General features: G+C 51.1%; 1 protein-coding gene across 5 annotated transcripts in view; it reads right to left on the bottom strand.

Annotated features, from left to right (window-relative positions):
- Positions 1 to 14,384, bottom strand: part of RFX4 (regulatory factor X4) — a 165,805-nt gene extending 151,421 nt beyond the window's left edge. For 2 of the 5 annotated variants that reach the window (XM_070052804.1, XM_051846592.2), the window contains exon 1: positions 13,953 to 14,383. Coding sequence is in view for 4 of the 5 variants with exons in the window: in XM_051846592.2 (XP_051702552.1) it covers positions 13,953 to 13,995 (43 nt within the window). In the remaining variant the exon portion in view is untranslated. Of the gene's footprint in view, positions 1 to 8,567; positions 8,722 to 13,952 lie in introns of those variants that run through there. The other 3 variants (XM_008257113.3, XM_070052803.1, XM_008257109.4) reach the window with 2 other exon arrangements.
- Positions 14,385 to 25,543: the final 11,159 nt, after the last annotated feature.

Below are 25,543 nucleotides of genomic sequence, written 5' to 3'. Positions count from 1 at the left end.
AAGATCAGCAGACTTTTCTCTTTGTTTCCATTTCTGTTACTAAAAATTTTTTGATCATTTATTTGAAAGGCAGAGTTACAGAGAGAGAGGGGTCTTCCAACCACTGCTTCACTTCCCAAGTAGCTGCAATGGCCAGAGCTGAGCCAAGCCTGGAGTCAGGCACTTCATCTGGGTTCCCACATGGGTGGCAGGAGCCCAGGAACTTGGACCATCTTCTACTGCTTTGCCCAGGCCATTATAAGGTAGCTAGAATGGAAGTGGAGCAGCAGTGACACAAACTGGCACCAATATGGGATACTGTCACAGGTGGTGGCTTTTCCTGCTACACCGCAATGCCAGCCTGTTTTTAAATTTCAGATTTATTTATTAATCTATTTGAAAGGCAGTTACAAAAGGGGGGGGGGTTTCTCCCATCCTCTGGTTCACTGCCCAAATGGCTGCAACTGAAGTCACGAGCCTGGAACCCCATCTGGGTCTCCCACATAAGTAGCAGGGACCCAAGCACTTGGGCTGCTTTCCACTGCTTTCCCAGGCACGTTGGCAGGGAGTTGGATTGGGAGCAGAGCAGCCAGGACTTGAGCCAGCACTCTGATATGGGATGCTAGCATTGCAGGTGGCAGCTCTACCTGCTGTGCCACAATGCTGGCTCCTTATTGTCAAAGCATAAAATCACAAATGATGGAGCCGAGGCTGCTTGCTCTGCATGGCATCTGATATTATCCAATTCTTGACACCATTGCCTGTTCTAGTTTTAGGAGTTTGGTTTTGTTTGGTTTTCTTCTTTCTTCTCCATCTCTTCTCACCCTCTCTATTAGAAGATGGGGATTCCCTCGAAAACTCTGGAGGCAGGCATTCCTGGCTACAGGTTCCAACCAGATTTCAACCTAGGCTGAACTTCTGAGATAAACCTTCTCTTGGCCATAATGCTGTTTACTTTCCAGTTTTATGATGGCCTGGAAACTACATTTTAAAATATTGATGGGGCCAGAGTTTTGTCACAGTGGGTCCTGCAATGCTGGCATCCCATATCAGAGTGCTGGTTCGAGTCCTGGCTGCTCTGCTTCCAATCCAGCTCCCTGTGTAGGTGGCTGGCAAGTACTTGGGCCCCTGCCACCCATGTGGGAAATGTGGGTGGACTTCCTGACTCCTGGTTTCCACCTGGCCCAGTTCTAGCTGTTGTGGCCATTTAGGGAGTGAACCAGCTGATGGAAGATCTTTTTCCTCTCCCTCTCTGTCACTCTGCCTTCCAGATATAAATAGATTGCTAAGAAATAGTTGAGACAGTAAAACACAAATAAATCTTAAAAAATAAAATGTTGAAGAGAGAAATATATTTGCTCACAGCCCCGCCCCTCTAACCTGGCAATGGGACTCTCCTTATCTGCGTTGCCCCCCCGTCTCGCACCCAGGTGAGCACAGGCCTGAGCTGTCATACCAGCAAGCACAATTCCGATTCCTTCTCCTCTCCCTATCCTATCAGGCAGATTTTTCCTATGTGGTTCCAGTCTACATATCCATGGTTGTTGGTTAGACATCAATGTTCTACTAAGCTCATATTCCCATTTTCAACAATGTTTTCACGAGCGACTTAGTGCACAGCATTCTTTGTTTTGAGCCATTTGCTGAGTCACCAGGAGGAGGAGAAGCAGGTGGGTTTACTGACTAACTGCAAAGGCATGGCCACTTACTGGGTGAATGGCTCAGGCAGAAGAACACCTCTACAGTTCAGCACCCCTCCCCTCCACCCCCGCATGTAAGACAGGGATGGTGTGAGATTTTGGTGACCAGGGCATGAACAGCGCTGTCCAGCACTGAGAAAGTTCTAGAAATGTAGACCACTATGATTTCCACATCCTTGCTTGTTGGTGATGGAGTCACCACTTTTTTTTTTTTTTTTCATTTTTTTTTAAATTTTATGTTAGTGTCATAGGTAACAGCACAGACTGTGGAGCCTGACTTGGGACCTAAGGGCAAGCAAGGGACTCAACCTGTGTCTGTATCAGCAGCACCTCAAGGATTTTGTGAGAGAATCAGGTGAGTAGAGCATGCAACATGCTTACAGGATAAGCACTGTGTCTGAGCTGCCAGTCTTTATACCCGGCCCTCCCCTGAGGCATCCCCCTGTAGTCCCTTGTTGTTATCAGTTACGCTATTTGGTTCTTGGATCTCAGTCTTAGAAGCTAGTAAGACACTGAATCCTCCCCTTGCAATGGGCCCAGGAAGCTCTGCGCCCCTAGGCAAATTACTTACCCTTGTGGGCCTCAATTCCCTTCTTATAAAAAAAGAATCTATCCCGTGAGGTTATTACCAGGATTAGGAGAAATAACATCAACTCCTTTAGAGAGCTGATTTGTGCTTTATTCCGCATACTTTGAATGGTGCTTGATGCCGAATAACAGCTCAACAAGGAGGAGAGGAAAGGACGGAAGGGAGGAGGGAACATAAGGAGTTATTGGTGTAGCCCAGTACCATGCCTGGCACATAGTGCAGTCTCCGGAGAGCTGGTTCATGGCAGTGACTTTATCAAGTGCTTGTTGGCATGCAGCCTGAGCCAGGCATCCCAGAAAGCAGCAAAGAGCTGCAGCATCCTATGTGCTATTCAGGCTGATTGATCCACACGTTAAGGACGTATTGATTAGGGACTGACCGCGTGCAAGACACTGTGCTGTGCGCTGTGGTCAGCACCAGTAATGATGACACAAGCGGAAATCCTGAGAAACAAATGAAGAAGCTTCATGTAACACATAAAATAAGGGCGGAAAGAACTTGTCCTTTAGACCCACAGAGGTAAGTGCACTTTGAGGTGAAACTAGGATGGAGGACCCTGTAGAAGGGAGACTACCGGCCCCTTCCTTACAGCCATGTGCTTCTAACAGGTGTGGAAGTGAATAATCGAAACAGAGAAGGAGCAGCTTCGATGCCACAGAAAACCTCAGTTTGGATACTCAATCATCGTATGAACCAACACACGTAATGGAACACCCTAAGCCTCCGTTTCACTGAGTGTAAAATGGGAATGAATGATCATGCCAACTCACACTTATGAGTAGAAGAACAAATCCTATAAAATCTTGTATTGTGTGTGTGTGTGTGTGTGTGTGTGTGTATACCAAATGGAGTGGTGTCTTGAGAGCCACTAGGGGACCACAGGAGAAGCACGTGGCACTCAAAGTCCCTGCTGTTTATTGAGCTAGTGCAATATACCACTGGTGTGTTGAGTCCTTCACATCATCACCTCATGTAATCCTCACAATATCCCAACAGGTGGGGACCTGAATAACCCCATTTTACTGAGCAGCAAACCGAGGCTTAGAGAAGTTGCGTGACTTGCTATGTTCATACATCCAGTCCATGGCAAAGCCACTTCTCGTCAATCTCACCAGATTCCACAGCCTGCACTGTGCATGACTCAACCTGTGATCACAAATTAACAGGCCACGCAGATGGAAAGTGCTAGAATTTCAGCAGCAAGGTCTGTGTACTGAACCTACCCATTCAAAGTGAAGTTGTGTCTGTAAGCAAATAGATGTGAAGCCCCTAATGTGCTTAAGATGAAAGATTTGCCAAAGCAACAGGCAAATGGAGAGGTACCGACTGAGCAGAAGTGACGGCTTCCACTCAGAAACGCAGAAGGATTCGAGAAGAAAGGCACACTGAGGACAGAGCCACCCCCTAGCGGAAGGAGTCTCTGGGTGTCCTCAGCCAGCAGCCTGCTGCCCAGGTCACATCGCAGTGTTGGTGGCAGCCAGTGCCCCAAGGACACCCATGGACAGGGTGCCCCATGGAGCTGCAGGTTTAGGGATGACCTGACCGCCTGAACTCTATGTATGGAGGAGTTAGCCAGCATGCGTGTTTCTAAGGTCTTCCTGCTAGTTCTAGGTTTTAGGAGACGAGAGTAATCTGTGTTCAAATTCCAGTTAGACACTAGTGATTTGGCCTGGACACGTTAAACAGGCTCTCTCGGCTTAAGTTTCATTGTCTGTAAAATGGGGATAATAATACCATAGGTTCAGTAGGAGAATTCAGTGAAGTCACATGTATAAATATTTAGCCAAATGCCTGGGAAAAAAAAAATTCCAAGTTTTATTAATCTGCCACCCGATTTCAAAAAGGGATTCACTTGTATATATAAAAAAAAGATCATTTGAACACAATTCATTGCCACCTGCTGCCAAGGAGCAAATGGTTTTTAGTTTCTTTCTTGGTGCCCTCCTTCCGTGCCTGCCTGCCTGCCTGCCTTCCACTTCCTCTCTCCCTCCCCCTTGGCTCCTCCCTCCCTTCTTTCATTCCTTCCTTCTTCAAGAGGGTCTGTGAATCGCCAGGCATTGACAGACCCTCCTACAGAGTGGGTGCTTTCAAAAGTCCCTCTCAATAGCAAAAACAACTATGAACAGTGCACGGGATCTACAGGGAATCCTCTTTGAGGTTCTCCAATCCTTGGACCCTTCCGGATGTTATCTCACCCTGGAGTTTGTCCTGTCCTGCAGGGCTCAGCTGGCCTTGGCGAGAGACTCTCCTTGTGCGTGCCGTCTGGGCAGAGGGAGAGCTCTTCCGGCTCCGGAGCCTCCTCCGCGGTGCCCTCCCTACACAGTAGCCGCGGCTGAAGAATGCCCTGCAGCCTGGGCACCCAGAGGAAACCCCAACGAAGCTGCGAAAGAATTCATTCCTCTAATCACAACAAAGTTTTCAAACTTTAAAACGGAGCCTTGATTAGAAGAAAAGCTGTGCTTTTTTTAACTAAAAGCCTGACGTTTCTGACAAGATCCTTACCCAAACCACAGCAACCTCAGAAACTCTGCCCACTGAGGAGAAAATAAAAGTTCACGGAGACCAAAGGCCCTCTCACAACAACTGCTCAGTGCTTTACAAATCTTCTTTCCAATGCTTACAAGTTGTAAGGTTTCAACGGAGGGCCTCAAGCCTTCTGGAATCTTTCTTCCTTGGAAACTCCCAGAGCTTTCTCAGCCAGACGTATTTATTTTCTATGATGTCGAACAATGCTTTATGGAGAAACTATTTTGCTTTTGAAAAAGCAGTCATTGAGTAAAAGAAATAAAACTCCTAGAAAGAGAGATTTTAGTCCATTTGGTAGTTGTATAAGGACAATATAAAATTAGCTGATTTTTTTTTTTTGGAACAAGAACTTTATACAAGTACCCTAATTTATGCCTCACCCTAGATTTATTTTCAGCATGGAACTGAACACTACAAAGATAACTTGGCAAAACATCTAAAGTGATTAATCAATTCCATCATAAATAGCTTTGGGTGGGTCTAACTCATGGGCTCAATTCTGAAATTTTATAAAATCCGAACTTCAATGCAAACTTGACCTGTTCATGAACATTCAGATTCAGTACTTAGAATACTTTTATTCACTCCAAATTTAAGGTAACCATCCAGAGAAAGACAATAAGGAACTCAGGTCACTCAGGCTCATTTAAAAAAATATATGGATTCTATAAATAAAGCATTGAAAAGAAACACTTCCTGCTTCAAAAGAAACTTGCAATGATTTCACGGCAGGATCAAGAAACAAAACAAACATGTTGACATGATTTCCTTCACCAAAACGCATCTGTGCCCCAAAATTTAGATGCTGGCTTGGTGGTGCGATGAGCAAGCACGCTTTCGATTATTCAGACAACCCTGTTCAAGCTCTAGTTCAAAGACGGAAGCACTGGTGTTGACCAACAGCACATTTCCCCCAGCATGATGGGTGTGAGGGAGCGATGCTGAGGAAGTAGCAATTCTCCATCTCGATGGAACAAAAAACTGCTATATTCAGCCACCTCACATTGGCTGCATCTAAACAACACAAGTCCAGCACGGGTGGGTAGTTGGAAAACACAGGACACAGGGTGCTAACTGACCTTCCTCGGGTTGCAGCCTTTTCAAAGGTGTCTTTATGATCCCTTTAAATTAAAACACACAAGTCGCAGTACAAGAAACCCAACAGGTCCAGGTTCACAGATCTACTCACAATTACGATTGTACAGGGAAAATCACGCCTTTATGCTTACTGAAGATTGACCACCCACAAAAGTGGACATTACGCATGCATGTTCAGTGTTCCTGACTTGAGGATTGATTATGACGCAGCAGAAAGCATACATTCTGCTGGCCCAGGCCAATTCAACCCTGTTTGCTGACATTTGGACCAAATTCAACAGACAACAAAACAGCACTGCATTTCATTCTTTTTCTGCTTTTTATGATCTCCTTTTCTCTTTAACATTTCAAGAACTCCAAAAGCCACAATGTAGGTAAAGATCAAATTCTAAAGACAGAAACAGAACAAACAGAAATGTTATCCATATATGCAACAGAGGCAAGACTTAAATCCTTTCCCTGTACCCTGCTAAAATGTGCTTCAGAGGGTGGCTCACTGGAAGACGACTTTTTGACTTCTGGAAAGTCAAGTATAAAACAGTGATGCCGACAAGTCTAAGGGGGAGGAGGTGTAGAGGTGAAGGGGAGGGAAGAATGTGGGTCATGGAGCTTCCGGAACCGAGAGGGCACCGGCGGCCTGAGGGCCTTGGCAGGGCTGGGTGGCACCCGCCTTCGCTGAGCGCTCCGAAGGGTTTTCCTCCAGGACACCGTGTCAAGTCAACAGGTGGTGTCTCTGTAATGACGCCGTGCTCACCTCCTCTGGCAGATAGCACGCTGTCTCAGCAAACAGGCACGTAAAATGCCTTTTTTGTGGGAAAGACAGCGAAATAAAAACAAAATTCCTTCTGCGGTATAATTCCTTTAGAAAAGAATGATGTATCTTGATGTTAAAATTGAGGATGTGCCTACACAGTACAGAAAACATCAATATATTTGAAAAATTTTTTTGAAAAAAATATTTTGGAATATATATGTTTTTGAAAGTCCAACTAACAAATGTATGTAGAGTTCTTAGGATATGCTTAGCATATAAAAAGCATTCAAAGAACTTTAGTTTTTAAAATACTAACAAAGGGGTGGTTGGTGGGTGTTTGGTTAAAAGGTTAAGACAGCATCTGGGAACAGCTACATTCCATATATCAGAGTGTCTGGATTGAGGCCTGCTCTGCCTCTCAAGGAAGCAGCAAGTATGGATCAAGTCCCTGGGTTCTTGCTATCCACACAGGAGACCTTGACTGAGTTACTGGCTCCTGGTTTCAGCCTGGCCCAGCTCAAGCTATTGAAGGAATCCGGGGAGTGAACCAGTACACAGGAGATCTTTCCAGCCCTCTCTGTGTCTCTGCCTTTCAAATAAATAAATATTTTTTTTAGAAAGGATAGGCACACAGGATAAGCATGATCTTACTCCCCATGCAGTCAAGGTGGGCCTTGCCAGCCCAGCTTCCAAGGACCCAGAAGAAGGTCATTTAACACATCAGCTTCCAGTTTTGACTCTGCCTTCAGCCTCCTGCCCTCCTCATTTAAACCTGAATAACACCAGTTCCTTGCAGAGGGTTGTTCTGAGCACGACATCGGCAGTGCGTTTAAGTTAAATGCTGAGCAAGCGAAGACGCACGGTAGGTACTGGTATGTGTCATCTATTACCACTTTTGCATCACACTCACAGCAGCCCTATCAGATGGTTGTATCGGTCCCATAAGAAAACCAAGGCTCGGCAGCACTAAGCATCACTTGGTACTACACCTGCTCTTCGAGCATTAAACATCTAGACCAGAGGTATCAGCTGACTGGGGCAGACCTGTCCTGGGGGAATAACAAACAGCCTTCTTCCCATCACCATGCTCTATCTCTATTCCTCTGGGTAGACTTCTTCTTCGTGGGGCTTACCACTCACTGAAATTTCCCATTTTTGTACTTTCTCATTGGTCTAGAATTTACAGTATAGACAAGCAGAGACAGCATTTTTGTTAAACCTGGCATGCAGTGCTGGGAACACAGGAGACATGTAGTTTTTTTGAGTAGATGAATGAATGAAGAAAGCCAAGATTTGTCTGTGTCCCAGATCAATCCCCCACAGCTGTGAGAATACCCTGCAATTCTCTACCCTTGCCCACACACTTCCTTCTCACCAAGCGGCATTCAAGCCCACCTTAAAGGCCAGCATGAAAACCAAGCCCTGACCCGGCACTGTAACAGTGTCACTTTTCCCAGTCTAGTGTCCTATCTCTGCTGCGTACAAGCTGTGACCTGGTGCAAGTTCCAGACCCCCTTTCATCTTCCAAAGGGACTACTGAGTAATGGCAAGACCCAAAAAGCCCCTGCAGGAAAAGGAGCCTGGTCCAGTTCTCACACAGGGTGGGCACTCAGCCAGAGAGCATGGTCTTTCCTCTAGGCTCCCACAGGACTGTCCTGTGCCCTTTGTAGCGCTCACCACTCCCAATGTGTCCACCTCTTCTCTCAGCACACACATTCTGAAGCCCTCACCAGCAGGAACTGTGGCTCTGCCACCCGACAGGGACTCAGGAAGTGAGATGGAAGAAAATCCAAAATATTATTGTTACTTGACACCTCCAAATAATGCCTCCAGGGGTTCCTTCTTTCTCCCCCAAGCTTCCTGAAACTGCAAATATCTAAAAGAGAGTGGAAGGGGTTAACATATGAGTGATTTTTCCCACCTTTTCCATCCTGGAGTACCTTGGGACTCCCTGAGGGTGCAGCTGAAGAGAGCCCTAAAAGACCTGGAGACAGGGTGGGTGGCCCGGGGGCCTGGGGGAGTGGAACTCTGCCCAACATTCCAATCTGTGATGTCACCATTGAATCCCTTCTCAACCTATTTTGGCAAAAGACACCAAGGCAAGCAAACACACCAATCTGGCGTGGAACCATGGTCTTACAACTGTTGGAAATGGGAGGGAAGAAACTATGCTTCACGCCTCACTCGTGCAGACCTGAGAATTGATGTCCAGGAAACCATCTGGCACACCACGTGCCCTGCAGATTTCACACACTGCTAACGTCCTAAGACACACACAGACCTGGGCGTGGGGTCAGACGGCAGGATGTCAGGTAGACGACAGCGATCTCTGGGAGCAACCCGCTCATTTACAGATAGCACAGTGGAGTCTCAAGGAAAGGAAAAGCACTCGGAGGGTGGCAGGTGCAAGAAGCAGCTTGAGCGGGGGCCGTGAGCCTGGTTTTTCTTTGACGTCAGCATTGTGGCCCTTGGCCAGCGTTGTGTTCTGTCCAATACACCTGAGGGTCTGTGATGCCGGCTTCACCACCCAGAAGGATAACAGTGTTTCCTAAACGGGCACTGGGGACAGCCCCATAAAGTCTAGTGTCTTTTAGTCCATTCTTTGGGGATGCAGGGAGTTGCCCAAGGAGGTTAAGGAATGCACCTCAGGTGCCACTGAGGGCTTTTAAAAGGGCTCTTACAATCCTAAGTGGCAAAAATTTCTTAGGATATGTTTGGGAAGAGATTCACTAACTGTGCAATGGTCAGATGGTGGTACCGGCTCACGTACTGCTTCTTCCATCCTGCACAAAGGGCCTACGGATAGAGCTGTGCTTCACTTGTCCCAGAATCTCAGCCTGGGAGCTGTCTAACCCTTCATTTTACAGCCAATGAAAAGTGATCTTGGCAAGGGTGGAAGACCGACCTAGGGCCACATTACAAGCCGCTGAGTTCGAATTATAATTCAGAGCTTTGCCTGCTGCACCAAGAAGGGGACACGATCATCTCCCCAGCCCCCCAGCCCCCCAGGCTCCCGCGCCTGGCCCGACACCCCCTTGCCCTTCTGGTTCCCGCCATATCCTAACTCATCACCCTTTCAGATCCGTATTGAGTGGGGGTGGTGGGGGTGGTGAGAAATTCATCCTGGGCGACCCACGGGTCGTGGGGAAGAAACGTCAGAACCTTTCTCGTCGGTGAGCCTGCGGCTGTTGGGGAGGCGGGCGCACTGCCCAGCTGGCGCCTACCCTGGGGACGGGGAGGGAGGTTGCAGGGGAAGGCGGAGAGGAGGGGTGGGAGCCCGGGGCGCGCAGTCGGGCTGTGAAAAGGTGTAGCTGCTGGAGAGAAATTAGCCTCTGGGAAGCGGGATGGTCCAGCACTCACACAGCGGCGGGGAGGCCCCGCGCAAACTGCTCTCTGCTCCGCGCACTCGGCCCTTTGTTGTCCGCCCCTGTCTCTGGCTCCCGTTCCTGCCCTCCGGTCCCCCGCCCCCTGAAGTCACCCCAACTGCACTCATAATATTTTGCTTTGCGCCGGGTCTGTTTTCCACCACCAACTTCCAGCAGTCTCCATGGCGACGCGCTGGGGAGGGGGGTGGGCGAGGCCCTGGAAATCCCAGGCCGGAGCTGCACGGCGGCCCCGGCAAACTTTTCCGGATCTCTGCGTCCTGCGGGGCCGGATGGGAAAACCGCGGTGTTCACAGCCGCGGCGCGGAATACCGTGCGGGATTCCACGCTGGCGAGGGCTGTGGCAGCCGGACCCAGGAACCCCGCGACCGCGCGACATTTGCTTGACCCTGCTGCCAACTCAGGGCCCAGCGCTTAGCAGGTGGCAGAGGTGGGGGCACGCATGCCCCCTCTCCGGCCACACACGCGCACGGCCCGGCAGGGCGAGTCGGTCGGGTTTGGGCTCGGGAGTACCGCTCACACCTCTGGCCCCTGGCCCCTGGAGTCCGCACACCCGTTCCCGGGGCCGGAGAAGGTGGCCTTGTCCCCAAGGCTGTGCTAGGGGAAGATGAAGGAGACCCTGGCCCTTTTCCCTCGGGGTGCGCTCTGCCCCGTGGACTCAGCGCCTAGGCCACTGTTGGATGTCCCCAACTAGAGAGCCAAAGAGCCGGGTGGGGTCTCGTGTTGAGCTGGGGCCCTGTAGATCACTTAGCCCTGGCCACCGACCCAGCCTGGGTCAGGAATACTTCGATCGCCCCAGCTCTGCGTTCTGGAGACGTGGGTAGAAAGTGGGTGGAGACAGAAGTTTCCAATTCGAGTTCGGCAGTGTCCCCTCTCTAAGCCGCCGACCCGCGTAACAAGAAACGACCCTTCTGGTGCGTAGGCGACGAACCTGGCCGCCGGGCCACTTTGCAGAGGTCCTCGGTGGCCTAAAATTCTACCCACTTTACCCCCTCGTTCTCGAATTTCCGGGCAACTTGAGTAACTGAGCAACGCTCGCCGGAGTAGGGCAGACTAGACGGGGCCCGTTCCGCGGCCCGCGTGGGCAGGGGTGACTACGCGCGGTTCAGCACCCGCCGGTGCGCGCGAGTAGGGCTGTAGCGCGGGCCGAACAGACGCGCGCCCCCTCGCCGACTGCGAACCACGCGCCGGCCGGACGGCGCGTCCACCGCTCCTGAGTGCGCCTGCAGCCTGTGGCGCTTGCCCGGGCTCCGTGTCGCCGCCAGAGTCGCCTCTGGCTTTGCTTTGTCGGGCACGGCGGCGAGCGAGCCGAGGGCCCTGGAGGCGCGCGCCGGCTCTCCGACCTCCCCCGACGGGGCCATTGTCTTTAGCCCTACACTTGTTGAGTATTTTGCAATAACCCGAGGAATATATTACGGGCTCGGTGCGCGGAACAAAGGGGCGCGTTTCCGAAGGTCACGCTGAAGTGGCCCCAAAGCCGGCCACTAGAGCCCCGGCCCCTGCAAAACAGTCCTCCCGGGCCGAGACACTTGGGGACTTTGCTTTTAAGAGTAAGGGACGGTGGCTCTGCTGGCCGGCCTCTCTGATCCTGGAGGCTCCCGACTTCGCCCCTGCACTTGTTGTGGGTGGTTGTTCGAGCCCTTTCGGAGTGAAATAATAACAGTAATATTCAAGTTTCTGGTCTCCTGCAATCTTATATAAGAGGAGCAGAATCTAGCAGCTCCAGGGAGCGCTCCTCTCAGCAAGCCGGGGAGAAAGGACCTTTACATAACAAGGGGGACGCAGAAGAAAAGCTAATTGGATTAAATTCTCTGGGAGGGACCCTGCAGCCCCAGCAGCACTTTCCTGGGCTTGGGTTTTGCACGCCCAGGGGACTGTCACCTGGTACATCTCGTGTCATCTCTCACTGCTGTCATTTCCCATTTTGAGTTCAGGATGGCGACCTGGGGAAAGCTCAGATACTCGAGAGGAGGAGTGGCTGGGGGAAAGGACTGCGGTTTCAGAACCCACTGGGGTGTTTGCAGTCTAAGTGGAGATGCTCAGGTGCCCCCCAGGAACACCAGCTACAGTGACGCAGGAAAGAGAATGCATCCAGAGCCCCCAGCGCTCCCCAAAAGGGTCGAGTCATGTGGAGGGGCTGACCACAAACCTCAGCTGGGCCACCCCAGGCTCAGGTGCTAGGAGACCCCAAGTCCCTGCTTATAAATACTTGACTACACACTCTACAGAGAGGAGTTTAATTTTTGTTCAAAATATTGGCTGCTCGTGTTGGGGTGCTCAACAGGTATGCAGCTGTGCAAGTGCGGGGCAGAAAAATATGGAAGAAGGGCTCTTTTCCGTCTCTGGGCTCCTGCCTGCTTTGCCGCCAGCCCTGGAGACCCTAGCAGGGCCCGCTGTGCCAGGGCCGCTGGGCAGGAGACACCTTCCCTTGCTTTCGCTTGGCATCACACCTAGGAGGAGGACTGAGAGGGCTCGGCCTTGCCCCTGACTCTGTGGGGCTTCACGTCCACCTGGGCAAGGGCAATCACGGCGGGGATGGGATGAGTACTTGACTCTGGAGATCGCTGATAGATTCCCCCTGCCCAGGGGAGACCGGGCCACCAGGGCCACAGCCGAAGCATCTTTCTGCAGGCACGGAACAAACAGTATCTGGGGCGATCCCCAGATGACCCATGCCCCCACCCCACACCCCTTTCCAAGCTGCCTGTGGGTGGAGGTGGGGAGGCATCCAAGTGGAGTTTGCTCCGGGAAGGGCCATGGATGTGCTACGGGCAGCGAGACTGGAAGGCACTTGTTGCTCGGCACTGCCCTGTCCAGCAGCGCTCAAGTTCCCAGGCACCCCCTCCAGCTCCGAGGCCAGCTGCCGGCCTCGGCCCAGGCTGCAGCCACGGCCGCCTCGCTACCTCTCCCTGCACCTCACCGCCCCCCAGATCCCACAAGGATGCAAGAGAGCAGGGATAGGAGCAGCCTGGGAAGACTGCGAACGGGATGAAGGGAGAGAGAAGGACCGCAGGGAGTGTAACTCAAACCCTGAAGTTCAGCGGCTCTTCAAAGATGCCGGGACAGGGGGTGCTGAGAACTGTACCGAAGACAGAACGGAGACACTGGGCATTTTTCGTAGTAAGAGATTCCTTGACTTCCTTCCTGCGTCGTTACCGACTGCCGGGACCCTAAAACCTGACGGCCTCCCAATTACAGAGCAGTTTGCAGACCGCCACGCCTGGCCTCGCGGGCTGTCCCGCGCCCTGCCTGCGCTCCAGCAAGGCTACAGCGCGTCGTTGGCTGCCCTCGCCAGCAGGAAGGCTGCAGCCGCCTCCGGCAGCCCTAGGCTCCCACCTCCCCACGCAGCGGATTCCCTGAGACCACCGGGCTCGCTGCCGCCACTCCCTCCAGCTGAGCGTCTCCAGCAGCCGAAGCCTCGGTCGCCACCTCCTAGGCTCAGAGCAAAGCCGCCACCCTCCCCCGCCTCGGGGCGTTCCGCTTGGCTTCCCGGTCCTCGCCTCGAGACCCTGAGCGCACCACTACTCCCGGGCCCCCAAACCCCAGGGAGGAGCCCGGGCCCGGGAGGGGGCGGCTGGCTCGCGAAGTTCCTCCTAGTGGCACCTCGAGCTCGCCGCGAGCCAGCGCATCTTTACGTAACTTTGTGTCCAGGGCAAGCGAAAGCGCGCTCCTTAGCGAGCGCATGCACGCACGCACACACAGACACACACACACACAATCACGCATACACATAATCACACACACACACACAAACTTGCACGCATCATCCACTTCGCGCGGGATTAAAAACTGGGCGCTCTGCCTTCTTTCCTGGGATTCCAACTGTCAAGTTGACCCGTCTGAACTTTTTGCAAACTCTTTCTAAAAGTTGCCTTTCTCCCTCCTCCTCCCCTCCGACGCCCCCCACCCCCGGTAGGACTAACCTGTGGAATCCATGTCGGGTTCCTCCAGTAACCCACAATGCATACTCTTCCCATGGAAAGCGCAGGCGCCCCCCGAAAGTCCTGATGCGTGGGGATCCCCTGTGCTAGCGATGCCCAGGGAGGAAGGGGGTGAGGGAGAGGAGAAGGAGAAAGAGGTGGCGAGAGTGAGAGGACACACGGATAAAAGAGTCAAGAGAGAAAAAGAAAGAGAAAGAAGAGGAACGAAAAGAGAAGAGCAAAGGAGAGAAGGCACGGGGAGAGAGCGCAGGGAAGGCGGAGAGAAAGAGCCAGCGATCGAGCGAGCAGGGACACTCAGTAATCCAGCCGGGCAAAGCCAAACCCGTCAAAATGTTTGCGGATGTTTCATGGGAAAAAGCATCATTTTATAGGAGCCCCGACGGGAGCAATGTCATTGATAGGCCAGCCGGCCTGATGAATGGCCGCTCGTCAGATGGGGCCGTGGCGAGGCGCACTGTGAAGCCCATTGTGGGCCTGTTTTGAATAAGAAAAGCGGCCTCCGAAAAGGGGGGCTCCGAGCGACGCAGTCCCGGCCCTCCGACTTCCCCCTTCTATTATAGCATTAGCAACGTTTTTCTTATTTAAAGTTCCAGAGGCCTTCTCCAGCCTTCGCCCGGCACTCATTATAGGCGAAATCAAAATTGGCTTAGATGTGGCCCCCTCCCCCCGCCGGTCCCTCCCCGGATCGGGCCCCGCGCCGCGCAGGCCTGGGGCTGGGGGGCTGGGGGGGAGGGTGGCAGGAGACTCGGAGAGCCGGGGGAGCCGCACGCGCGGCCACGAGTGGGGCCCCGCTCCCCTCTCTTCCTGTGCCTCCCGTGTTCGCCCTGGGTTAGATTTGGGGGGGCCCTGTCCTGATTCCCTTCCACGAGGACCCGCGGACACGCGTGGGGGTGGATCGCGCCGATGGCAGAGGATGCGGAGGGGGAACTGATGTCTTAAGACACTACCCCACAACCTGAGCGGCGCGAAGGCCGCCTGGAAGCGGGAATGAGGGGCTGGTGGGCTCCTCCGGAACTTTCTGTCTTCTGGGGCGCAGGCCCCTCACCCTTTCTCCCCAGCTCTCTCCGCTCCGCCGTCTCTCGCTCTCTGCCCTCAGTCTCTGCCTCCCTCCCGCTCTCGCTCTCTGGCTGCCTGCGCCTCTGTCCAGCCCCTGCCCCCCGCGTCTCTTTGTCTCTCCCAAGACTCTGCCCCTCTCCGTCTCTCCGCCCCCCCCCCCCCCCCCCCCGGTGACTCTTCCCGTAACTCTGTCCGTCCGTCCGGCGGTGTCTCAGGCCCTCCCTCCCTCCGCCCGCCCCCTCCGCCTCTCCCGCCCCTCGCCTCCAGTGCCCCCAGCCAGCCCCGAAGTTTGCGAGAAGCCCCTGCGGCCCGGTAGGGACGCGGTTTTCCCAGGGACCCCCTCCTCGGCGGAGTTTAAAGTGCAGGACGAGGGGGGCGAGGGAGTGGGGGGCTGGAAGTGGAAGTGGGGGGGCCGGGCTGCATCTCCTGCGGGCCCCGATAAAGTGGCCGTTCGCGGGCCGGCCGCGCTGTGATTAGAATATGAATGGGGCTGGCGGGCGGAAGAGAAAGGCGGATTACCCGGGTGCTTTGACCATGGACAGAGGCAGCGCCGGCCCGGCAGCGCAGGGGAGGGGGGCGGGGCGGCCCGGGTCCCTAACGCCGTGCGGGGGTGGGGGTCTGTAACCCGGGACCCCAAGCTGGGCACTGCTTCCCGCGATCCTTCGGAAAGTACCCCTCCCCCAAAAGAGGGCTAAGTGGGATAATGTGTGTGTGTGTGTGGGGGGGGGGGGGTTGGGACCAGCACGTGCCGAGTTAAGGTCACCATGCGGGAGGAAGGAGGCGGCGCGGAATGCGGGCTGGACAGAGCCCTGGCGTGGCACATTGCAGCGCGGGGTTCGAATCCCAGCCCTGCAGATTCCTTAATCTTTTTTGTGGGGGGGAGGGAGGACGGGTCTGTGAAGTGGGGCAAAGCTGCCCCCGTCAGGGGTTGGGGAAAAGATTCAATGAAGTGGTGGATGTAAAAGCAGCCTGGGACTCTGTACCCCTACTCCTCGGAGAGATGTGCCTGGCCACTCTGCGAAGGTCCGCAGGTCCTCGCGGCAAAGACGCGGGCTGCCGAGTGAGAGATCCGAGTGGCCGGGTCCCTCTCTCGCAGGCTCCACTTCTCTTTGGGTGAAATGCGGCAAACGGTAAAAGCCTCTGTTGGCCGACTGGAGGGGAGCTGGGCCCGCAGGGAGCGCGTCGTCGTCTGGAGAGCCTGAGCTACTATGAGCGCTTCGGGGTGACCAGGGGGAGTCCTCGGTCTCCAGAGGACGGAAGGAGGCTATTATTACTGTTGCTATTTAATCACCGCGGTGCAAAGTAGAGGTGGCCTGCGACGGGGTGGGCAAAAGAACCCCAAGGTGGAGGAGCAGCCCCGCAGTGGGTGGGTGAGAGCCCCTGAAGGCTCAGGCCGCCAGCCCCGCCCTGAGAGCTTCAAGGAATGAAAATAAGGATCATGCAGTCCTTCCTTGGCAAATTTTAGATTGAGCGCCTACTGTGTGCCTGGCAACATTCGAGGAGCTGAGACTACAGCAGCGAACAAGACAGACTTGTACACCAACAGTTCTGGGCATCTGTCTGAATGATTTTAATAATTCAATAGCATGTTTGCTTAGGTCTGATGGTAACGCTGTACCGAGAATGGCTGCCATTTACTATTTATGTATTGACTGTGTGTTTCTATTATCTCATTTAACCATTCATCCCAATACAATCTACACCTACCTAACTGTTGTCCCCTTTCAGAGAAGAGGACAGCTGGGGTTCACTGTGGCTCTCACCCTTGACAAGGCACTGTGGGCACATAATGAGCTTGTCCTCCACAAGCTCCACGCCAGAGCAAATGCAGAATAGGGTGGCAGTGCAGAAAAGTGTGGGTACTGTGGGAAGCAGGAGGGAGGGACATGTGACAGCCTGGGGGGCTGGTGTCAAGGCGGGCATGGGGGTTGCTGAAGGGAATGATCATTGAGAAAGAGGGACCGTGATGGCCTGAAACAGGGCCAGGGCAGTCGGGGCAGGGAGATGAATGCCCAGCTGTGGAGCTGATTGGTTGCGGCCAGTGGAGGAGTGGCAGGAGTGATGTCCAGGTTCTGACTTGGGCAATGCATCCCTAACTGATTCATTCACAGAGCTGGGCCAATTGCATATTGGGGATGGAGAGAGAGGTGGGCAGCAGGGCATTAGCCTGTTTTGGCCAACAGAATATGATCAGACAACCACAGAGACCTTCAGTGTACTGGGGTGGTGCTGTGGTTTTGCTGTGGCTTGAGTGTCCCCTGGGATCCATTGTCATTGGAAGCTTGGTCTGCAGGGGGGCAGTATTGGAAGAGGGTGTGGGCCTTTAGAAGAGGGCTGGGGCCAATGTTGTGATGCCACCATCTCTGGCATCCCATGTGGGCACTGGTTCAAGTCCCAGCTGCTCTACTTCCAATCCAGCTCCCTGCTAATGCTTCTGGGAAAGCAGCAGAGGATGGTTCAAGTGCTTGTGCTCCTGCACCTATGTGGGGGATGTGGGTGAAGCTCCTGGCTTAGACCTGGCCCAGCCCTGGCTGTTGCAGCCATTTGTAGTGTGAACCAGCATATGGAAGATCTCTCTCTCTCTCTCTCTCTCCCTCTCCCTCTCCCTCTCCCTCTCTGACTCTGACGTTCAAATAAAGAAATTTTTTAAAAAAATTCATTGAAAACAAGAGGGCTAATGGGAAGTTCTTGGTTCAGTTGTGGTAGGACTTCAAAAGGGGTTGTAGGGCCCCAACCTCTCTTCTCCCTGGCTAGGGATGTCGTCGGCTTGCTCCCACCATTATGTAACTGTACCTTCTGCCCTTACCAGAGGCCAAACCAATGGCCCTGTGTTGAACTGTGAACTTCCAACACTGTGAGTTAAATCAACTTTTTCTCATCATAAACTGGCTGCCTCAAGCACTTCACTGTAGCAATACAAGGATGATGAGTGCAAGGGTTGGGAAAGTCTCTACTTTTGGACTCTTGCTTTGCCCCCAAGTTGTCACTGGTTCCAGAATGAAGGACCCATGGAGCCAGAACCTACTGGGCATCCTGAAGAGCTCCTCCCTGCCCAGGGAGCTACAGACCTGTGAGCAAGAAAATAAATGTTGCCATAAGCTATCGAAAGTTGTTAGTAATAGTCTTAAAGGGAAAGACAGGTGTTATCGGTCAGGTTTTTATATATTAATGTTGCCTTCTCCTTTAAGACAGAAAGACTATCACCAATAATAGCTGGTGTTTACTGAGGGTTTACAGTTCTAAGTGATTACATACTTTTTTTTAAATTTTTTGACAGGCAGAGTGGACAGTGAGAGAGAGAGACAGAGAGAAAGGTCTTCCTTTTGCCGTTGGCTCACCCTCCAATGGCCACCGTGGCTGGAGCGCTGCGGCCAGTGCATCACACTGATCCGATGGCAGGAGCCAGGTACTTCTCCTGGTCTCCCATGGGGTGCAGGGCCCAAGCACTTGGGCCATCCTCCACTGCACTCCCAGGCCACAGCAGAGAGCTGGCCTGGAAGAGGGGCAACCGGGACAGAATCCGGCGCCCCGACCGGGACTAGAACCCGGTGTGCTGGCGCAGCTAGGCGGAGGATTAGCCTAGTGAGCCGCGGCAACGGCCTAAATACATTTTATCACTTGGTCATCACGGCAACCCTGTGAGATAGGCACTATCACTATCCCCATTTCACATGTGAGACGGCGAGAAGTCAAGTAACCACTTTAGTAGCAAGCAGTGGCAGAGTCGTGATTTGAATCGAGGCAATCTACCTTGAGGAAGAGCAGACTGTTGCAAGGGAAGCCTACAGAGGTGCTGATGAGGCCCTCTCTCCGTCGATGACCTCTCCACTGTGAGCTGCCTAGGAGAGTAAGCCCATGGAAGAACCACCCTCTGCGCGCAGTCCAGCTGGAAACAATTTGCATCTGGGCAAGAAGGAGGGGTCACGATGGCCTGAAGTGGGCACATGGCCGTGGGGGCAGGGCTGGGAGGCACTGGGAAGAGGACACTCAGCGTCCGTGTCCTTGTAGGTACACGGCTGTGGGGGCAGGGCTGGGAGGCACTGGGAAGAGGACACTCAGTGTCCGTGTCCTTGTAGGTACATGGCTGTGGGGGCGGGGCTGGGAGGCACTGGGAAGAGGACACTCAGCGTCCATGGCAGTGGGAGTGCGGCTGGGAGGCGTGGGGAAGAGGACACCCAGCGTCCGTGTCTGTGTAGGTGGGGGTGGGGCTGGGAGGCGTGGGGATGAGGACACCCAGCGTCTGTGTTGTTGGTGTGGCCAATGAGCCTACAGCCTGTGCCTCATACTTGAGCTCGGCACCCGAAGCTGCCAGAAGCCAGGTCTCCCAGGCCATCCAACTCACAAGGACTTCAGTCCCCACACTGCAATTCGAGGCTGACTCTGTCCTCCCAAACCCTTCCCTGGACTCTGGAACTCATGGCCCTCACCAGCAAACTTCTGTGCACTCACAGCCTCTCTGTGCTTCTCTCACCTTCTTTTCCTAACCGGAATCTGGCTGTCCCCTGAGAACAGCACCCTGTGCACAGCCCTCTCAGCAGCAGACCTCTCCCCTCAGCTACCCTACACGTCCTTGCCCCACGTGGTTGTTTAAAAACCACTTCAAAATACATTATCTTCACCCGAAAGGCAGAGACAGCGAAAGAGAAGGAGGAGAGGGAGAAATGGGGACTGAAGAAAGAGAGTGCTCAGATCTGCTGGTCCATTCCTGAAATGCTCAAAACAGCTGCAGCTGGGCCAGACCAAAGTCAGGAACCCAGAACTTAGTCTAGGTCCCCCATGTGGATAGCAGGGACCTAAATACTTGAGCCATCACCTGCTTCCTCCAAGAGTGTGCAGGAAGCTGGCATTGAAAGTAGAATCATGGCCGGCGCTGCAGCACTCTAGGCTAATCCTCTGCCTGTGGCGCTGGCACCCCGGGTTCTAGTCCCGGTCGGGGCGCCGGATTTTGTCCCGGTTGCCCCTCTTCCAGTCCAGCTCTCTGCTATGGCCCAAGTTCTTGGGCCCTGCACCCACATGGGAGACCAGGAGAAGCACTTGGCTCCTGGCTTTGGATTGGCGCGGTGCGCCGGCCACAGCGTGCCAGCCGTAGCGGCCCCTTGTGGGGTGAACCAACGGAAAAAGGAAGACCTTCCTCTCTCTCTCTCTGTCTCTCTCACTGTCCACTCTGCCTGTCAAAAAAAAAAAAAAAAAAGTAGAATCAGGACTTGAATCAGGCATTCCTATATGGGATGCCAGCAAACCAAACGGCATCTTAACTGCTGCTCCAAACACCTATCCCCACTTCAAAATCCAAACTCCTTTGAAATTCATTTCATTAGACTCTACTATGCCCAAGTACTTGAACCATCTTGTGCTGCTTTCCCAGGCACATAGCTAGATCAGAAGTGGAGCAGCTGGGACTTGAACAGACACCCATAGCGGATGTCAGTGCTGCAGGCAGTGGGTTTACTGGCTCACCACAGAACCAGCACCTGGGTGATTTCTTATGTGGAATTATTGCAGCACCAATTGCATTGGGATAGGAATAGGTTAGCATTAGGGCCCAGGCAAACTGTATGGTGATTTGACAAATAAATACAGGTGTGGAGATAGTAAAAGAGATAGATTCAGAATATATGTTGGAAGCAAAGCAAACAGGACACACAGATGGACTGAAGGCATGGAATGAGAATAGGAGGAGAAAACCTGCAGGAGAAACTATGGTCCTATTTACTAAAATGAGAAGCTCAGTAACAAACGAGTTTTGTGCAAAACCAGCACCTCCTTTTGTCTATGAAGAGTTTGAGGTCCCTGTTGGGTGTCCATGTGCAGATGTCAAGCTGATGTTTTGAGGATTAAGTATGGAGTCCAATGGAAAAGTCAGGACCAGAGATATGAATGGGAGGGGGTTGTCATCCACAGAACACTGTTTCCTAAACTTGCTGTGTTGCAGAATCAGCTGGAGAAGCTGTTAATGAAATAAGCCAAGGAGTCTTGTGATCAGAGATTTTGATTCAGAAGGTCTGCTGTGGGCCCAGTAACTTCAAATAAATATAAAGCAGGAAGGATCATGCAATGAATACCCATATAACTACAGGCAGTTAATACCAACATGCGGCCAACGTTGTTTCTTCTATGAGAGTATTTCAAAAAGTTTGTGGGAAATGGAATTAAAAGATAAGTTCATTTCAGTGCAAAAAAACTGAAACCTGGGCCAGCATTGTGGCCCAGTGGGTTAAGCTGTGCTTGCAGTGCTGGCATCCCATATGGGTGCCAGTTCGAGTCCTGGTTGCTCAGTTTCTAAACCTGATCCCTGCTAATGCACCTGCAAAAGGGGCAGAAGATGGCCCAAGTGCTTGGGAAGCTATTACTCATGTGGGACACCTGCAGGGAGATCCAGGCTCCTAGCTTTTGCTGGTTGTGGCCATTTGAAGGGTGAACCATAGGATGGAATCAATTCTCTCTCTCTCTCTCTTTCTCTCTCTCTCTTTTTCTTTCTATAACTCTGGCTTTCAAATAAATAAGTAAATATTAAACAAAACTGAAATCCATGCATAGTTTTCTCATAATACATATTCTCCATAACTTTTTAAAGAAGTCTCATATTCACAGATTTTAATTTTTTTGCACCAAAATGAGCCTTCTTTTAATTCAATTTCTACAAACTTTTTGGAGTTTTCTCAAATAAATTCACTCCATTACCCTTCCTACCCTCCCACTCCAAATGTGCTATTTTGACACAAATTTCAGACTTCAGATCTTTCCACAACAAATAGTCTTAGTACATATCTCTAAAATACAAGGACTAATGAAACCACAACTGTAACATATTTATCACAACTAAGACGTCAATAATAATTTCAGGACCACCAAATATCTCCTGTTCAAATTTGTCTAATTCTCTGATACCTTTTTAAAAGTTGATTTGTTTGACTTAAGATCCAACCAGTCTACACAATGCATTTAGTTGCTATATACATCTCTTAATCCTCTTGAAATCTTGACATGCCCCTCCTTATTTTATGCCTTCTATTTATTTCTTGCCAAAACCAAGTCATCCATCTTGGTGTGTACCCAACCTCCAGCAATATGGCTGCATTATTTAACATGCTCTGTGGTCCCCTGTAGTTTCTGTAAGGTGGCAATTGGATCTAGAGGCTTGATCAGATTCAGTTGAAGTTTTTGGTAAGAATAACACATGGGTGGTGATGTGTACTTTATGTTCCATGGCGTTGAGGTTCACATATTGTCTCTGTTGTTAAGATGATCAGTGGGCTCAGGATTACCAACTTGATCTGTTGTTATGAAGCTCCCCATCAGCTGCTCACCTAATGGTTTTAGTATCCATGCTTGACCAATGCCAAGATCCACTGCTTTTTCTTAGGGGTTGCAAAATGGCAATATTTCATTCTATTACCCTTTCTGCATTCGCTATGAAAAATGTTTCTATCCAGTATCTTGTTGCCTTGCAAAGGAGATCATACTGGAAAAGCACAGTGAACGCTTGACTTTCCCCCTTCACTGAACCAGTTTTCAAAATAATAATTTTGCTCCTAGATTCCTCCAAAAGTGACCTTTATTGCAAATTTTATTGTGGTAGTGTTATGACCTCATAGAATTTGACCAATTTGATGGGCCTTAATCCACGGAGTTACTAAGTTTGATTTTTAATTGGCCCCAGAGCCTTTTGACATGACCCCCCGTTATTGATAGCTTCCTTGCTGCTTGGCAGAAGAAGAGCCAGGTTCATCATTTACACTTCCTGCCCTAGACGTGGAACCAGCCCTGTTCCTGTCAGTGGGGAGTGGTATTTAGAACAGTTGTAAAACAGTGTTTCTTTGCAAAGCAGATGGATGGATGGAGAAAAAGAGAGAGAGAGAACTCATTCAGGCAGTAACCCATCTACTTAAGCCATCACCTGCTGCCTCCCAGGGTACCCCTTAGCAGGAGGTTGGAATTGGGAGTGGGGCCAGAGCTTGAAACCAGGCACTCTGACATGGGATGTGGGTGTCCCAAGTGGCATTGTTTTCTTTTTAAAATATTTATTTATTTTAAAGGAAGAGTGGCTTAGAGAGAGAGAGAGAGAGAGAGAGAGAGAGAGAGACTGAGACTCTTTCAATATGCTGGTACACTCCCCAAAGAGCCATTAGGCAAGAGAAAGAAATTAAAGGGATACAAACTGGGAAGGAAGAAGTCAAAGTATCCCTCTTTGCAGACGATATGATTCTTTATTTAGGGGAGCCAAAGAACTCTACTAAGAGACTATTGGAACTCATAGAAGAGTTTGGCAAAATAGCAGGATATAAAATCAATGCACAAAAATCAACAGCCTTTGTATAAAAACAGGCAATTCCTTGCCTGAGAAAGAACTGCTAAGATCAATCCAATTCACAATAGCTACAAAAACAATCATATACCTTGGAATAAACTTAATCGAGGACGTCAAAGATCTCTACGATGAGAATTACAAAATCTTAAAGAAAGAAATAGAAGAGGATACCAAAAAATGGAAAAATCTTCCATGCTCATGGATTGGAAGAATCAATATCATCCAAATGTCCATTCTCCCAAAAGCGATTTATAGATTCAATGCAATACCAATCAAAATACCAAAGACATTCTTCTCAGATCTGGAAAAAAATGATGCTGAAATTCATATGGAGGCACAGGAGACCTCGAATAGCTAAATCAATCTTGTACAACAAAAACAAAGCCGGAGGCATCACAATACCAGATTTCAGGACATACTACAGGGCAGCTGTAATCAAAACAGCATGGTAGGCCGGCGCCGTGGCTCACTAGGCTAATCCTCCACCTTGCGGCGCCAGCACACCAGGTTCTAGTCCCGGTCAGGGCGCTGGATTCTGTCCCGGTTGCCCCTCTTCCAGGCCAGCTCTCTGCTGTGGCCAGGGAGTGCAGTGGAGGATGGCCCAAGTGCTTGGGCCCTGCACCCCATGGGAGACCAGGAGAAGTACCTGGCTCCTGCCTTCGGATCAGCGCGGTGTGCCGGCCGCAGTGCGCCAGCCGTAGTGGACACTGGAGGGTGAACCAACGGCAAAGGAAGACCTTTCTCTCTGTCTCTCTCTCCCACTATCCACTCTGCCTGTCCAAAAAAAAAAAAAAAAAAAAGCCAGCATGGTACTGGTACAGAAACAGATGGATAGACCAATGGAACAGAATAGAAACACCAGAAATCAATCCAAACATCTACAGCCAACTTATATTTGATCAAGGATCTAAAACCACTGCCTGGAGCAAGGACAGTCTATTCAACAAATGGTGCTGGGAAAATTGGATTTCCACATGCAGAAGCATGAAGCAAGACCCCAACCTTACACCTTACACAAAAATCCACTCAACATGGATTAAAGATCTAAACCATCAAATTATTAGAGAACATTGGAGAAACCCTGCAAGATATAGGCACAGGCAAAGACTTCTTGGAAAGACCCTGGAGGCACAGGCAGTCAAAGCCAAAATTAATAATTGGGAATACATCAAATTGAGAAGTTTCTGTACTGCAAAAGAAACAGTCAGGAAAGTAAAGAGGCAACCAACAGAATGGGAAAAAAATATTTGCAAACTATGCAACTGATAAAGGATTAATAACCAGAATATACAAAGAGATCAAGAAACTCCACAACAACAAAACAAACAACCCAATTAAGAGATAGGCCAAGGACTTCAATAGACATTTTGCAAAAGAGGAAATCCAGATGGCCAACAGACACATGAAAAAATGTTCAGGTTCACTAGCCATCAGGGAAATGCAAATCAAAACCACAGTGAGGTTTCACCTAACCCTGGTTAGAATGGCTTACATACAGAAATCTACCAACAACAGATGCTGGTGAGGATGTGGGGAAAAAGGGACACTAACCCACTGTTGGTGGGAATGCAAACTGGTAAAGCCACTATGGAAGTCAGTCTGGAGATTCCTCAGAAACCTGAATATAACCCTACCATGCAACCCAGCCATCCCACTCCTTGGAATTTACCCAAAGGAAATTAAATTGGCAAATAAAAGAGTTGTCTGCACCTCAATGTTTATTGCAGCTCAATTCACAATAGCTAAGACATGGAATCAACCTAATGCCCATCAACAGAAGACTGGATAAAGAAATTATGGGATATGTACTCTATAAAGTACTATATAGCAGTAAAAAAAATGAAAATTCGGTCATTTGCAACAAAATGGAGGAATCTAGAAAACATCATGAAATAAGCCAGTCCCAAAGGGACAAGTATCATATATTCTCCATGATCAGTGACAACTAACTGAGCACCTAAAAGGAAACCTGTAGGAGTGAAATGGACACTATGAGAAACAATGACTTGATCAGCCCTTGTCCTGACTGTCGAGGGAGTGCAGTGGAGGATGGCCCAGGTGCTTGGGCCCTGCACCCATGGGAGACCAGGAAAAGCACCTGGCTCCTGGCTCCTGCCACCGGATCGGTGCGGTGCGCCGGCCGCAGCGCACCGGCCACGGCGGCCATTGGAGGGTGAACCAACGGCAAGGGAAGACCTTTCTCTCTGTC

The sequence above is a fragment of the Oryctolagus cuniculus genome, chromosome 11, assembly GCF_964237555.1.
Source record: "Oryctolagus cuniculus chromosome 11, mOryCun1.1, whole genome shotgun sequence".
Lineage (NCBI taxonomy): Eukaryota > Metazoa > Chordata > Mammalia > Lagomorpha > Leporidae > Oryctolagus > Oryctolagus cuniculus.
The sequence above is the reverse complement of the archived record's forward strand: the minus strand, read 5'-3'. Positions and strand labels throughout refer to the sequence as shown.